Here is a 16,430-nt window from a genome sequence, read left to right on the forward strand (position 1 = left end):
GAATTTAAGCAGCCAAGGGCAGGGCATGCACACATTCTTCTCAACTGGGTGATTAGAGCATAAGATATATGTCGTCTGGCTTTATCGTCTTTTCTCTCTCTACTCCCTCTCAACCCTTTACGCCGTCCGCCCTCTGATGCCAGCACAGCCCTACTTTAGACTGCTCCGCGTTGCCCTCGGCCGGCCTGCCTTCCTGGCGCCTCCTACCGCCCAGCCCAATGTGGAAGGCGGAACTCACAAGTTCCACGTAGGAGGAAGCGAGAAACACAGTCCTAACCAGAGCCAGCGAACATCATCATCAGAGAAGCAGAACATCGGTCTGAACAGTGAAGCAGGCTAACAGTCCATCACTCAGAAACACCTCCTAACAAGCGCCTAACAGTCATCACTCAGGAAAAAAAACCCGCCTAACAGATGCAGGCTAACAGTTCATACATCCAGGAAAACACCGTCCTAACACAAGAGCAGGGCTACAGTCCATTCACTCAGAGAGAACACCATCCCTCTAAAACGAGAGTCAGCGGCTAACAGGTTCATCACTTAGCAGAAACACCATCCTAAACCAGCTGCAGGGCTACAGCAAGTTCATCACTCAGAATACGTCCTAACAGAGGGGGTAACAGTCCATCACTCAGAGCAACTACACACGTGCGCCGAACGAGGGGACCAGCAGTCGGGTAACCTCCTCACTCAGAGAAACACCACCTAAAGAGACCAGGGTCTAACAAGGTCCATCACTCAAGAGAAAACACCATCCTAAACAGAGCAGGGCTAACGTCATCCACACAGAGAGAAACCAGTTACTAAGACAGGGCTACAGTTTATCACTCAGAGAACACCATGTCCAACAGAGCAGGCTTCTAACAGTCCATCACACATGGAGAACCACTGGTCCTAACAGACAGGGCTAACGTTCATCACTCAGAGAAAACACCAGTCCTAACAAAGCAGGGCTAACAGCATCACTCAGAGAAACACATTCCTAACAGAGCAGGGCGCAGTTCCATCACTCAGGAAACACTTGGTCCTAACAAGAGCAGCTACGCATCCTCAGAGAACACACAGTCTAACAGACAGGCCTAACGGTGCATCACTTCAGAGACCATCCAGTCTTAAAGCAGGCTAACAGTCATCACTCAGAGAAACACCATCCTAACAGAGGCAGGCTACAAGTTATCACTCAGAGAAACACCGTCACCTAACGAGCAGGTCTCCAGTTCCATCACTCAAGGCAGAGAGTGACAGCTACAGAGCATGAACTTATGAGCGGACTCTCCCTAAGGCCTCCTTCTGGCTGAACAACACACCAGCAGAACGGTAATCTGTTTCCAGTCTTCCATAACGTTGGACATGTTGGACGAGCGGGCACTTTGAAACAAATGAATGATGGGCCACAGATACAAGAGTGAAAAAGTGACGGAGAATAACTGATAGAGCTTTCGTCCTTTCGGGACAGTTGTATCTGTCTGAAACTTGTGAAGACTCCAGTACGTCAGTTCTCTACGCACATACCACCACATCCCATGAGGGCTGGTCTGGGAGGATGGAGAAGAGAGGCGGAAGAAGGAAGGAAGGAGAGAGAGAAAAGAAAGAGAAATGGCAGGTCTGGAATTAGGGAATGTTTCTGAGATCAGGGGGAAGATGGAAAGGGAGTGAGCAGGGAGTTGAACAGAAGAGAAAGCCAGACGGAGTGTAACAGACAGACACTACTCTATTCTACCGCCAGTCTGGAGAATGTTCCTCACGGCATTCCCGTCTCGGAACGATATGTCGCTGACACACAGGACTGAAGCAAACTATTTAATTCTCTCCACACACTACTACGTTCAGGCACTCTTATAGGAAATCACACTTAAAATTTTTTTTCTTTTTTTTTTATCTGGACTGAAACATATATGTCTCTCTCTTACATCCAATAGGTCAAAGACTTATAATGGGATTTGTGACATGGCGAATGGAAAGGTTTTCAGTTACTGTGAAAAGCCAGGCAATGCTGAGGAGGACAAAGGATATATGGTAAATGTTGTTTTATCGCTGTGGATCTAACCAATAATGACTCCATGCAGCGCTTAGTCCCCTGCGTGACACCAGGCTAACTCTAACTCAGACTTACCCTGCATGTCCAACAGCATTTGTTAAATGATATTGCTCCGAAGTTGTCCTGGATGGCACTTCATTAGATAATGATTCCATAATATGGCCTAAATATATGGTATTGCGTAAGCTTAGTTTGTGTAGATACTATTATAAATTAAAATGACTATTTCTATAGTCTAGCTAGTGAATGGGTAGAATGCTCAGAAAATCATTTCATTACCGGATGTATTTACATTTTGATGATGTTATAGAATATTAATTACCTAAAGTATTCACAATCGCTGAGTCATAACATCACCTTTCGGCAGTGATTACTAGATCGACCTAAGAGCTTTACACTCCTAGATAGTACAAATATTTGCCCATGTATTCTATTGTTAAAATGATTCAAGCTCGGTCAAGTTTGGGTTGTTGATCTCATTACTAACAGCCATTTTTTAAGTTTGCCATAGTTTCATAGTTGATTAAGTCAAAACTGTAACTAGGCTCTCAGGAACATTCAATGATACGTTTGGTTAAGTCAACTCCAGTGTGCAATAGGCCTTGTGATTTCAGGTTATTGTTGCTGTGTTCTGGTGGGAAGCACACTGAGCCAGGTTTTCATCAGGGTTTTCACTAGGATTTAACACTGTGCTTAGAATCTTTAAGGCTAGGGGCAGTATTCATTTTTTGGGTAAAAACACGTACCATTTTGAAATGCCTATTTCTCAGCCCCATACTGACTCGGGGCTATTACGATAGAAACCTAGATTTCCAAAACTGAAATTTTGTCTGTGAGTTCAAACAAACTTATATTGCAGGCTAAACCTCAGAAAAGTCCATCAGAGAGTGCCCTGTTTGAAAACTCTTGTTCGATGCATCCCTATTGCGCATTTAAAGATTTCTACGACAGACTCCTTTCTTCTATGTTCCTTAAGTGTCAACAGCCTTTAGCATATTAGGCTTTTATTTTTGAAGAATGAGCGTGAACGACCACATTGCGTAAGTGATAGTGGGGGCTCCGAGTGAGTTGTGCGCAAAAGAGAAAGGCAGCCATTGTTACCCCGGTCCTAGTGAAAAGCCAACTGTCCCGTTGATATATTATCGAATAGATATATTGAAAACACCCTGAGAGGATTTATAAAAAATGTTTGACATGTTTCTTGACATTATGGATATAAATTGGAACTTTTGTCTGCGTCGTGACCCTCTATCCGTGGATTCCTGGGCATAACGCACCCAAAACTAACGGAGGTATTGGATATAAAAAATATCTTTATGGACAAAAGGAACATTTTTGTCTAACTGGGAGTCTCTGTTGAAAATACCAAGACCATCAAAGTAACGATTAATTTGATTGCTTTTTCTGATTTTCCTGACCACTTCACCTGACCTAAGTGTAAATATTGTTTTGTCGACGGATCGATAAACTTACACAAACGCTTGTATTGCTTTCGCTGTAAAGCATAATTTCAAAATCTGAGACGACAGGTGGATTAACAAAAGGCTAAGCTGTGTTTTGCAATATTGCACTTGTGATTTCATGAATATGAATATTTTCTAGTAATATTATTTACCTGTGGCGCTATGCTACGCTATGCTATTCAGCGTTGCTGATGACAATTATCCCGGATCCGGGATGGGTGGTTCAGAAAGGTTAGCTCCATTCCGTTAATTTTTATCCTRAAAAACTCACCAGTCCTTAACAATTACAAGCATACCCATAACATGATGCAGCCACCACTACAGTATGCTTGAAAATATGAAGAATGGTACTYAGTGATATGTTGTGTTGGATTTGATCCAAACATAATGCTTTGTATTCAGGACATAAAGTTCATTTATTTGCCACATTTTTGGCAGATTTACTTTAGTGCCTTATTGTAAAAAGGATGCATGTTTTGGAATATTTTTATTCTGTAAAGGCTTCCTTATTTTCACTCTGTCATTTAGGTTAGTATTGTGGAGTAACTACAACGCTGTTAATCCATCCTCAGTTTTCTACTATCACAGCCATTAAACTCTGTAACTGTTTTACAACCAATCAATCAATCAATCAAGTTTATTTTATATAGCCCTTCGTACATCAGCTAATATCTCGAAGTGCTGTACAGAAACCCAGCCTAAACCCCAAACAGCAAGCAATGCAGGTGTAGAAGCACGGTGGCTGGGAAAAACAGACAGGCAGGCACTCACACCTGCCTGCTGCCATTCCTGAGCAAGCTCTGTACTGGTGGTGCCCCGATCCCGCAGCTGAATCAACTTTAGGAGAAGGTCCTGGTGCTTACTGGACTTTCTTGGGCGCCCTGAAGCCTTCTTCATAATAATTTAACCGCTCTCCTTGAAGTTCTTGATGATCCGATAAATGGTTGATTTAGGTGCAATCTTACTGGCAGCAATATCCTTGCATGTGAAGCCCTTTTTGTGCAAAGCAATGATGACGGCACTTCTTTCCTTGCAGGTAACCAAGGTTGACAGAGGAAGAACAATGATTCCAAGCACCACCCTCCTTTTGAAGCTTCCAGTCTGTTATTCAAACTCAATCAGCATGACAGAGTGATCTTCAGCCTTGGCCTCGTCAACACTCACACCTGTGTTAACGAGAGAATCACTGACATGATGTCAGCTGGTCCTTTTGTGGCAGGGCTGAAATGCAGTGGAAATGTTTTTGGGGGGATTCAGTTYAATTGCATGGCAAAGATGGACTTAATTAATTGCAATTCATCTGATCACTCTTCATAACATTCTGGAGTATATGCAAATTGCCATCATACAAACTGAGGCAGCAGACTTTGTGAAAATGTATATTTGTGTCATTCTCAAAACTTTTGGCCACGACTGTAGTACCGTCATAGGATGCTACCTTTCCACTAAGTCACTTCATMAAATTTCTGCCCTGCTAGGCTTGCTCCGGTCAACTGTAAGCGCTGTTAGTGTGAAGTGGAATTGTCTAGGAGCAACAACAGCTCAGACGCAAAGTGGTAGGACACACAAGCTCACAGAACGGGACCGCCGAGTGCTGAAGCACTTACAGCGTAAAGATTGTCTGTCCTCGGTTCCCATACTCACTACCGAGTTCCAAACTGCCTCTGGAAGCAACGTCAGCACAAGAACTGATCGCCGGGAGCTTCATGAAATGGATTTCCATGGCCGAGCAGCCGCACACAAGCCTAAGATCACCATGCGCAATGCCAAGCATCGTCTGGAGTGGTGTAAAGCTCGCCGCCATTGAAATCTGGAGCAGTGGAAAGACGTTTTCTGGAGTGATGAATCACGCTTCACCATCTGGCAGTYMGATGTGCGAATCTGGGTTTGTCGGATGCCAGGAGAACGCTACCTGTCTGAATGCATAGTGCCAACTGTCAAAGTTTGGTGGAGGAGTAGTAATGGTCTGGGGCTGTTTKTCATGGTTATGGCTAGGCCTCTTAGTTCCATTGAGGGGAAAAATTAACGCTACTGCATACAATTACATTCTAGACGATTCTGTGCTTTCAACTTTGTAGCAACAGTTTGGGGAAGACCCTTTCCTGTTTCAGCATGACAATGCCCCCTTGCACAAAGCGAGGTCCATACAGAAATTGTTTGTCAAGAGTAGTGTGTAAGAACTTGACTGGCCTGCACAGATCCCTGACCTCACCCCCGAACACCTTTGGGATGAATTTGAATGCCAACTGCGGGCCAGGCAATAATAATCGTCCAACATCAGTGCCCAACCTCACTCTTGTGGCTGAATGAAACCAAGTCCCCTCAACAATGTTCCAACATCTAATGGAAAACCTTCCCMGAAGAGTGGAGTCTGTTATAGCAGAAAAGGGGGGACCAAGTCCATRTTAATGCCCATGATTTTGGAAAGAAAAGTTCRACAAGCAGGTGTCCACATCTTTTTGGTTGTGGTGTATATATTGTACATGCAGTCATGCACAGGTAAATGGCAATATATGCTATACTAATGCACTCACACTCACAGACAACATACACAAGAGCATGAAGACATACCAAATCTAATCTGTACCTCAGGGTAGCATGCGTATGTTAAGTAGCATATTACATTTAATCTGGGCTTAAGAACAGGACACCGTGGGCTTTGAGAAACAATGTTAGGCGCCGTGATCAAAGCAACGCTGTAGTAACATGTCAGGTGTTTACCTGCTCCAGCTTCAGCCTGGGACTCATTAGTCCTGCCTCACAATCCATATATCAACACGTTTCAACCATGGCCACAACAGGAATCATAAAAGACAAGAACGCACACACAGCCACTTAGGGCACATAGGCACACACACACTCACAAGCATGCACACACACACATACGCACAGGGGTGGAAAAAGAACCCAATGTTCATACTTGAGTCAAAGTAAAGATACCTTCATAGAAAATGACTMAAGTAAAAGTGAAAGTCACCCAGTAAAATACTACTTGAGTAAAAGTCTAAAAGTATTTGGTTTTAAATATCCTTAAGTATCAAAAGTACATGTAATTGCTAAAATATACATAAGTATCAAAAGTAAAAGTACAAGTAGAAATAATTTCAAATTCCTTATATTGAGCAAGGCAGACGGCCACATTTTCCAGTTTTTATTTATTTATTTATRGATAGCCAGGGGCTCAATCCAACACTCAGACATCATTTACAAACTAAGCATTTATGTTTAGTGAGTCTGCCAGATCAGAGGCAGTAGGGATGACCAGGGATGTTCTGCATACGCACATGCACAAACATATGCACACACACACTTTCTCTCCTCACCTGCCGCGGGGTATATCCACATTATCCTTTCTCCAGCGTAGAGAGGGAGGTGGGTCTCCCTGCACCTGACACCTRAGCTCCACACCCTCCTCCACCAGGACCACCTGGTTCACCGGCCGACGCACAAAAGTGGGTCTCTCTGGAAAACCACGAAACACATAGACAGACAAGACAGTAGTCTATAAGCTTTCTAAGCAAGGTTTTAAAACATAAACAGATAGCATGTAGCCACTGCAGCCATTACAGGTAAGCACAGAGAGAAGTGTCTGTCCAGTATCTGTCCTTACCGAACACAGAGAGCTGAGCCGTCTCACTGTCTCTCTCCCCCACCATGTTGGTGGCCACACACACGTACATCCCTGCATCACTCTTCCTGGTTTTGGAGATGGTCAACTTCCCTCCACGAATCTGACAGTCAGACAACAGAGATGGCTCAACAAAGTCTACATCAGACAATCTGGGATGGGGGGTCATTTAATCTGTATATTTTAGCTATCCATAATGAGAGCAGACACAATGGACCGGGTCCCCGGGACGTAGTACTCACAGTGATCCTGTCATCTTTGAGGTCCAGACGGGCCTTGTCTTTTCTCCAGAAGGTGGTGGGCTCAGGGTGCCCACGAGGAGGCTGGCACTCCAGGGTGGCAGGTTCCTCCACTGCCACCACCAAGTCCTGGGGGTTCTGTCTGAAGTCRTCACGCAACACTGGGGGAAATAGAGAGAGAGAGGGGGGAGGGGGGGGGGGTAAGGGTCTTTCTAAGCAAGGTTTTTAGTTGGTTCATCCCACAACATTTGTGGACATAATCCACAGTTCTTCTACTTTGAGGATAAACCAAACAAATGCATGGACTGCACACTGTAAAATGACAAGTAAATACAGTACGGTGTAGAAATTAGATCCATTCTGTCTGTCAGTAATAGAGTCCAGGTACGGCAGATAGAGTATATTGTGGTGCGAATAACTGGAGAAGAGCCAGAGCCCAGAGCAGATCTCTAGTCAAACAGGAACTCTGCCAGAGCCCAGAGGCTGCATTGTCAATCACAGTCAGCTGTGGAAGACGAGCTCATGGGTGTCTCAGTCACACAGGCCTAGCCAGGTCTATAGAGCTATATGGCTGGGTGGGTTCTGCCCATAGAATTAGGAATTATATTTATTTTTTGTATTTTTTACTTACTTACTTAGTAATTTAATAGGATCTCTATGGTTCTGTCACTGTCACACATCTCTCCTCTCCTCACTCAGACAAGCCCTTCTTCCTCCTCTTCCTCCCACCCCAGTCACTCCTGCTGTGCCACATCAAACATGGCACCTCCAAAAAGCGTTGAGCAAGATATTCCATATGGAAAGTGGATACAACACAACTCACAAGCTGTATAAGCCACATATGCCCACATTCCAGCTGTATTTGTTTCCCAACAGTGATGACAAAAAGAAAACTCACAATGGTGGGAGAGCACACATTTTGATCAGCAATAAGTGAATTTAGATGCWATAATGCACACCTCTGAGAGGGTAGCAACCCAACACAATGAGATGCCCTCACAGATGCCCTCTGTTCATGGCCAATCACGCTGGTGTGTGTTCTGATTTGAAGACATTGAAAGTCAAGCCCCCTCCCTGCAGTAGAAGCCGTGCATAGTGTGTTGTCAGGGTGTAATTATTTCAGAAATAGGGGCCCACCGCTGTCTACCGCTGTCTGATTGGGTATCACTCAATTATTCCAAACAGCCGTTCAGAGTTGGCTGTCTGCATTTATCCTGTCAGGATATAGAATGATTCTGAAATGGGCTTCAATCAGTGGCAGTCGGTGCTGTTTAAGATGAGGGAGGATGATCATTTTTTTAATGAGTATGGCCTTATTTATAGTACAGCATATTGGATGACTGCTATTCATATTCTATTCACCCAGCTCAATGTAACATTGATAGGTTTAGGTTACTACATCATACTCTAATTTCCCTTTACCCATCATGAGGTTGCTAAGTGAAGTGAGAGAATTTTTAGTAAACAAAGTGACAGACAGTGACACATTCAATACTGCCTTGCACACTCTTGTCTGCATCTAGCTGATCTAGGCTGAAATCTGTAGTCCAACAATTGCAAATTAGAGTTTCTATTRGACAAATTCAGGTATCAGGTACACCCCTGATCACACGCAAACACAGTTCACTTTCATAGCAGCCACATAAAAACTGCATGATCACTTTGCTTGTAAATATAATTCCTTCTCGCAACTATGAACTCTCCTCCTCTCACCTTTTCCCTTCACTTGTGGACTTCAGTGCACAACACATCAGCTGTCTGTGACCAGGCAAAAAAAACTTGCCAAGCCAAACCTTCAAATTATAACTGCTAACCACTACACACAGCCTACATCGTTTTCACCTCATAGTCAACATACTAAAACTAACGCGTTAGTAAACCCGATATAATCATGCAGTACAGTGTACAGTCAGAAAGCAGTTTAGYASATGTAATATCGGGCCCCAGTGGCAATACATTTATAAAACCAAAAGCAAACCTTGACTTGAAAGAGTTCAAGTGTTGGATAACCATTGCCAGCTAGCTAACATGGCATCCCTCTCTGTTTGAGCTGGGTGTTCCCTAGCTAAGTGAAAAAAAGGAGTGAAAGTGAAAAAAATACAACGAAATATAGCTAGATTGCTCGCTCTCTAGCTTCATAGCATCCCTCTCTGTTTGAGCTGGATGTTTGTGTAGGCTTAACTAGCTAGCTAGCTACATTCACAGGCTAAGTGAAAGTGAAAGTTTAAAAAAATTCAACCAAATATAGGTAATGCTCTCTCTCTCTCGCTCTCTCAGTTCAATTCAATTCAATTTGCTTTATTGGCATGACATAACAATGTACATATTGCCATAGCTTACTTTAGATATTTACAATATTATGACAATAAGAATCAAAATTGTCAGCGGGACAACAGTAACAACAATAACCAAGKGTCAAAATAACCATACATTGAACAATAACAATAAGTATACAGTAGAGGAAATGTGCAGGTTGATTAGTCTGTCCCTCATCTTATGACAGGCAGCAATGTAGTGCGCTGCCAACCCACAGCTCTCTGTCTTCCCCCAACAGGACGGGTAGCCTATTGTCATCAGAGAGGTCTTTGAAATCTTGAAAAAGTTGCGGAAATGACACTCTCTAATTGTTTTATATTTTTGACATTTTGTCAGGAAATGCAGCTGTCTCAGGTTCTGCTGTGGTGCAGTGGTTGCACAGCCTTTCCTCTTCAGGGAGCCAGGTTTTCCTGTGTCTACCCTTCTCAATGGCAAGGCTGTGGTCACTGAGCCTGTACTTTGTCAAGGTTTTTCTAAGGTTTTGATCAGTMACCATGGTCAAAGAGTTAGCCACGGTGTATTGTCGATTTAGGGCCAGATAGCACTGCATTTTTCTTTGTGCTTGTGCTTGTGTTTCCCAATAAGCAAAGTAGTTTTGTTTTGATTGTGTTGTAATTTGTTTTATTCTGATTGATTGGATGTTCTGGTCCTGAGGTTTCAGTGTGTTAGTAGAACAGGTTTGTGAACAGTCTGGCAGTACTGCTCTAGCAGGTTCAGGGTCTGCTGTAGGCCATGTGCTGTGGGAGACAGCAGGCATAGGTCATCTGTGAAGAGAAGGCATTTAACCTCTGAATTGTGGAGACTAACACCAGGGGCTGTGGATTTTTCTAGAATAGTGGCCAATTCGTTGATGTAAATATTCAAGAGTGAAGGGCTCAGATTGCAACCCTGGCGAAGGCCCCGCCCCTGGTTAAAGAATTCTGTTATTTTCCTGCCAATTTTAATGCTGCACATATTGCCAGTATACATTGATTTAATGTATATATGTTTTACCCCCTACACCACTTGCAAAAACTTGGTAGAACTGTCCTGTATGCCAAATAGAATCAAATGCTTTTTGTAAGTCGATAAAGCAGGCGTATATTTTGGTATTGTTTTGGTGGACATGTTTATCTATCAGGGTGTAAATAGGGTGTAAATATGATCAGTCGTGCAATGTTTTGGTATGAATCCAATTTGGCTTTTACTCAAGACATTGTGCTTATTAAGGAAGTTTAGAACTCACTTACATTTATAATACTACAGAAAACCTTCCCCAGGTTACTGTTCACACAAATGCCTCTGTAAATGTCAGGGTCAAATTTGTCTATGTTCTTAAAGATTGGAGTTATGAGTCCTTGATTCCAGATGTCATGGAAATAACCTACACTCAGGATCAAATTAAACAGTTTTATTATAGCCAATTGAAATTATGCACTTGTGAGTTTGAGCATCTCATTTAGGATGCCATCAGGTCCGCATGCTTTTTAAAATTTGAGGGCCTGAAGTTTCTTATAGAGCTCCTGGTCAGTAACTGGGGAGTCCAATGGATTTGATTGTCWAATCCATTCAACTTCTCATGAGCGGTGTTGTAGAGTGTTTTAAAATGGGTTGTCCATATGTCACCATTTTGTATCGCTAATTCTCACTCTCTCTCTCTCTCTCTCTTGCGTCTCCTTAATTTTGGAAGAAATTAACTTGTTCAAAACTGTTCAACTATTGTCTTTCTCTCTCTTTGATTCAACTACTCAACCACATTTTATGCACTGCAGTGCTAGCTAGCTGTAGTTTATGCTTTCAGTACTTGATTCATTCTCTGATCCTTCGATTAGGTGGACAACATGTCAGTTCATGCTGCAAGAAGTTGTCATAATTACTGTGTAAGTCTATGGAAGGGTGTGAGAACCATGAGCCTCCTAGGTTTTGTATTGAAGTCAATGTACCTAGAGGAGGACAATCTACATTATTTCAGAAAGGCTGCTTTGCTAAACACCAGAAACAGACAAATTAAAAGAGAGATATTGATTTAAAAAGAGAGCAGATGTTAAATAAAAGATGGTTATTGCTTTTTCTGGCTTTGGTCTCACAACATATCCTAAATCAGGTATGCAAATATGGCATGATGAATCTTAAAAAGCCATACTGCATGAAGGCCAACTCTGGCAATCAAGTGCTTTTACTAACTTCTTATCAAGTTACCATCTAAATGCTGTCCAACAACTTGGACTACTGCTGGCGTTGCTGGCTGTGGAATGGTGTTTTATAATATGATCTCTCTTGACAGAGGTCTGCTAAAAAGTAGTTGGAGTTTGTTGAATATTCTATGTGATGAGAACAGCCTGCAGGGGCGAGTCACTTTCTCAACAGCAGTCAGAGGGCTGTCCCATTTCTGTCACACATGACACACACACACACACACACAGATTCAGACACACACACGTACGCTCGAACACTATCTCTCTCCAACGTAAACATACTGTATACACACACACACACGCATGTGCGCACGATCACACACTCTCTCTCTCAAACACGCACACACATGCACACACAGATCCAGACACATGCACGATTGCACACTCTCTCTCTCCAACACACACACACACACAAATATACACAAATACAGTTGCCTAGGTCACGTACAAACATTTTCTGATGAGCATATTATCCTTTTTCAAAAGAGCGAGAGACAGAGATATATAGAGAGAAAGACAACAGACACACAATGGGGGATTTGGGGGATTTTTGAATAAATAAACAATGTATCATGTCTGTGCCCTGAAAAAGTAATCAGCAATCAGTCGGGAGAAACTTCAGAGTGAAGACATTGAGCATTTACCCAGCGTCCCCCAGGGCCATGCGCCCAGAACAGATGCACATTACCTATTAGAACATGATCTTTTTAGCAGCCAGACAATGGTCCAAGAGCCCCTCACAGAAAGGATGTGGCTGGCGGCAAACAAATGATCTATTTGAATTGTTTATACAATTGTATAAGCAAGTGAAGCTTGAGGAGCAAGGGGGTAAGGATGCACAGTGATTATTATAGGTTATGACTTGAAGTAACATCAATCAGCAGGTCACATCCAATCCCTGATCTTTAATCCCATGACGCACCCAATTGCATCCTACTCCTTAGGTGTATGTCTGCCTGGTGGCATGTCTTGGCTGTAACAGTGAGTGCTTCTCCCTTCATAACTTTTACCATTGGCACATGAATATACACACTCCTCTCACGTGTACCAACGTCTCCTTCTTCTAGTTGCATGTTGGCTAAAGCCAGCCAGCCACCATGAAGGTTTAACGTTAGTTAAACCTTAACTACAGTCATRTAGCATTAGCATCTCCTCCTCTTGTCATGTAATGTAAATTGAAGATGTAGATGGGTGAGGATGCTCTCCTCCCTCCCCTATTCCATCCATCCCTCGCTTTCTCTCTCCCGTCCTCCCAATTACAGTATCAGTGCTCCCACAGACCACACTTCCACATCTATAATTGATTAACGTTCCACTCTTCTGTCTCTTTATGCATTCACTGACTCTCACGCTTCTCCTGCTCTCAACCTAACCTAACCTACTTTYTCTACTGCTCCCTTGTGCCTCTCTCTCACCCACTTAAAGCTAGATGAGCTGCCTTCTACTGTACAACAGCATCTGGGGCTGGAACTGTGAATATTTTGGTTTGTAGCCTACTGTGTCTGAGTGCACCGTAGCACTGACGAGATGCTTTGATGGTATGGTAAATAGGTTTCAACAGGCCTGATTTGGTACAATTCAAATCAAATCAAATGTTATTGATCACAAGTGTTTAGCAGATGTTATTGCGGGTGTAGCAAAATTYGATTTTAGTCTGGTGTTTGGTGCTCTGTAGTGAATGAGTGATTCACTGGGTTCTAATGTCATCTCTTGCCCAGTCATACTGGAACAGACATACTGGCCCACAGGCCAGGTGTGTTTCTAGGACTGGACACTGAGAGAATGCCTTCTGCTACATTACATTGTAGGTTTGGGTGGGAGAGAGGGAGAGGGAAAGAGAGAGGGAAGGAGAGAAAGAGACAGAGAAAGAGAGAGACAGAGATAGAGAGAGCGAGAGAGAGAGAGAGAGAGAGAGAAAGAGAGAGAAAGAGAGATACAGAATTGTGTTTTATTTCGGAAAGCGATCGCTCGCATCATAAAACCTTCCAGCAATATTGTGAAAATGTTATGCATCAGCGGGAGTGTGAGTCAGGGATTTGAATCTGCCCTTTTATCTGCCTTGTTTCACTAAAGCAGCTATTGCCCGGGGAGTGTGGGCTTTCTTACATGCACTTGTCTTACTTCGGTGAGATCACACAGTGCAGTGTTGCAAAAGGTTGCTCAACCACAATGGAAAGAACTAGATAATGCAAAATAATGACCATACATGTGTTCATGTTTTCTCACTAAACCCAGGTTTAATTACCAATTTAACTGTACAGCTTTTCAGAGTAGGTGTGTAAGAGAAACAATGAGAGACAGAGAGAAGCAGAGAGAGGGAGGGGAATAGGCATGTGAATCTCAGAGAAAAAAATGCTTCCATTTTTCTTCTCCAAAATGCCTGCTGTTCTCTCCTCTCTTCTCACAGACAAATGATAAAACAGCAACCAGGCAGATGAATGCATTAAATTCAGCATTTCTCTTCATCGGTCAAATTCTGCTGGGATTTAATTGAGAGAAGTGATGTCAGAGAGAAGCAGTGAAATGCCTGGGACCATCTGTGCCTCGAAACCATCCAGCATGTTCAAACACATCAGTGGAGAGGAGAGCTGCCTAGCTAACTGAGAGAGTGGAGTGGGGAGGGATATTCTAAACTTTGTTTACTGCAAGGCTACGATTACATTATTTCTRCTGGACACATGCAGATGGCACACAGCATGTACAGCGCCTTGCAAAAGTATTCACCCCCCTTGGCGTTTTTATTTTGTTGCATTACAACCTGTAATTGAAATGGATTTTTATTTGGATTTCATGTAATAGACATACACAAAACAATCCAAATTGGTGAAGGGAAATGAAAAAATATTACTTGTTTCAAAAAATGCAAAAAATTAAAAACGGAAAAGTGGTGTGTACATATTTATTAAACCTTTGCTATGAAGCCCCTAAAKAAGATCTGGTGCAACCAATTACCTTCAGAAGTCACACAATTAGTTCAATAAAGTCCACCTGTGTGCAATCTAAGTGCCACATGACCGGTCACATGATCTCAATATATATACACCTGTTCTGAAAGGCCCGAGAGTCTGCAACACCACTAAGCAAGCGGCACCACCAAGCAAGCGACACCATGAAGACACCATGAAGACTAAGCTCTCCAAACAGGTCAGGGACAAAGTTGTGGAGAAGTACAGATCAGGGTTGGGTTATAAAAAAATATCMGAAACTTTGAACATCCCACGGAGCACCACTAAATCAATTATTAAAAAATAGAAAGACTATGGCACCACAACAAACCTGCCAAGAGAGGGCCACCCACCAAAACTAATGGACCAGGCAAGGARGGCATTAATCAGAGAGGCAACAAAGAGACCAAAGATAACCCTGAAGGAGCTGCAAAGCTCCACAGTGGACATTGGAGTATCTGTCCATAGGACCACCTAAAGCCGTGCACGCCACAGAGCTTAGCTTTACGGAAGAGTGTCCAGAAAAAAATAGCTTAAAGAAAAAAATAAGCAAACACGTTTGGTGTTGGCCAAAAGGCATGTGGGAGACTCCCCAAACATATGGAAGAAGGTACTCTGGTTAGATTAAACTAAAATTGACCACCCGAGAACACCATCCCCACAGTRAAGCATGGTGGTGGCAGCATCATGCTGTGGAGATGTTTTTCATCMGCAGGGACTTGGAAACTGGTCAGAATTGAGGGAATGGTGGATGGCGCTAAATACAGGGACATTCTTGAAKGAAACCCGTTTCAGTCTTCCAGAGATTTGAGACTGGGACGGAGGATCACCTTCCAGCAGGACAATGACCCTAAGCATACTGCCAAAGCAACACTCGAGTAAACATTTAAATGTCTTGGAATGGCCTAGTCAAAGCCCAGACCTCAATCCAATTGAGAATCTGTGGTATRACTTAGAGTTTGCTGTACACCAGCAGGAACCCATCCAACTTGAWGGAGCTGGAGCAGTTTTGCCTTGAGGAATGGGCAAAAATCCCAGGCGCTAGATGTGCCAAGCTTATAGAGACATACATACCCCAAGAGACTTGCAGCTGTAATTGCTGCAAAAGGTGGCTCTACAAAGTATTGACTTTGGGGGGTGAATAGTTATGCACGCTCAAGTTTTCCGTTTTTTTGTCTTATTTCATGTTTGTTTCACAATAAAAAATATTTTGCATCTTCAAAGTGGCARGCATGTTGTGTAAATCAAATGATAAAAATCCCACAAAAATATTTTTTAATTCCAGGTTGTAAGGCAACAAAATAGGAAAAATGCCAAGGGGGGTGAATACTTTGGCAAGCCACTGTATATGGTTAGAGCTATAGAATGTAAACAGGGGGAGGATGTGACTACAGGAAAACRACATAATTTCCAACAACTGACATTCAGGACAAAGAGAAAGCTCATTCATATAATAATCAATGGTATCAATCCATTATCATACTTGTGCATACATACACGTCCTGTTGGTTATTTCATTGTAAAGCAGGGGTCAGCAACAGGCGGCCCGCGGGCCAAAGCCAGTGTTGGTGAAGTAACAGCTGTTCATAAGGTCACCACCACCAACCCTCTGTGCCAGGGGCAAGCG

At 43.0% G+C, this 16,430-nt stretch overlaps 1 protein-coding gene across 1 annotated transcript in view; it reads right to left on the reverse strand.

Annotated features, from left to right (window-relative positions):
• The window catches only part of LOC111981931 (roundabout homolog 2-like), a 178,929-nt gene that overhangs the window by 92,567 nt on the left and 69,932 nt on the right, over window positions 1-16,430 (reverse strand). Inside the window, exons 3-5 of the mRNA XM_070449476.1 lie at window positions 7,372-7,529; window positions 7,112-7,232; window positions 6,825-6,963 (exon numbers count right to left, since the gene is read on the reverse strand). Of these exons, the coding sequence (XP_070305577.1) occupies window positions 6,825-6,963; window positions 7,112-7,232; window positions 7,372-7,529 (418 nt within the window). The remainder of the gene's footprint in view (window positions 1-6,824; window positions 6,964-7,111; window positions 7,233-7,371; window positions 7,530-16,430) is intronic.

Source organism: Salvelinus sp. IW2-2015, linkage group LG20 (assembly GCF_002910315.2).
Source record: "Salvelinus sp. IW2-2015 linkage group LG20, ASM291031v2, whole genome shotgun sequence".
NCBI classification, from domain to species: domain Eukaryota; kingdom Metazoa; phylum Chordata; class Actinopteri; order Salmoniformes; family Salmonidae; genus Salvelinus; species Salvelinus sp. IW2-2015.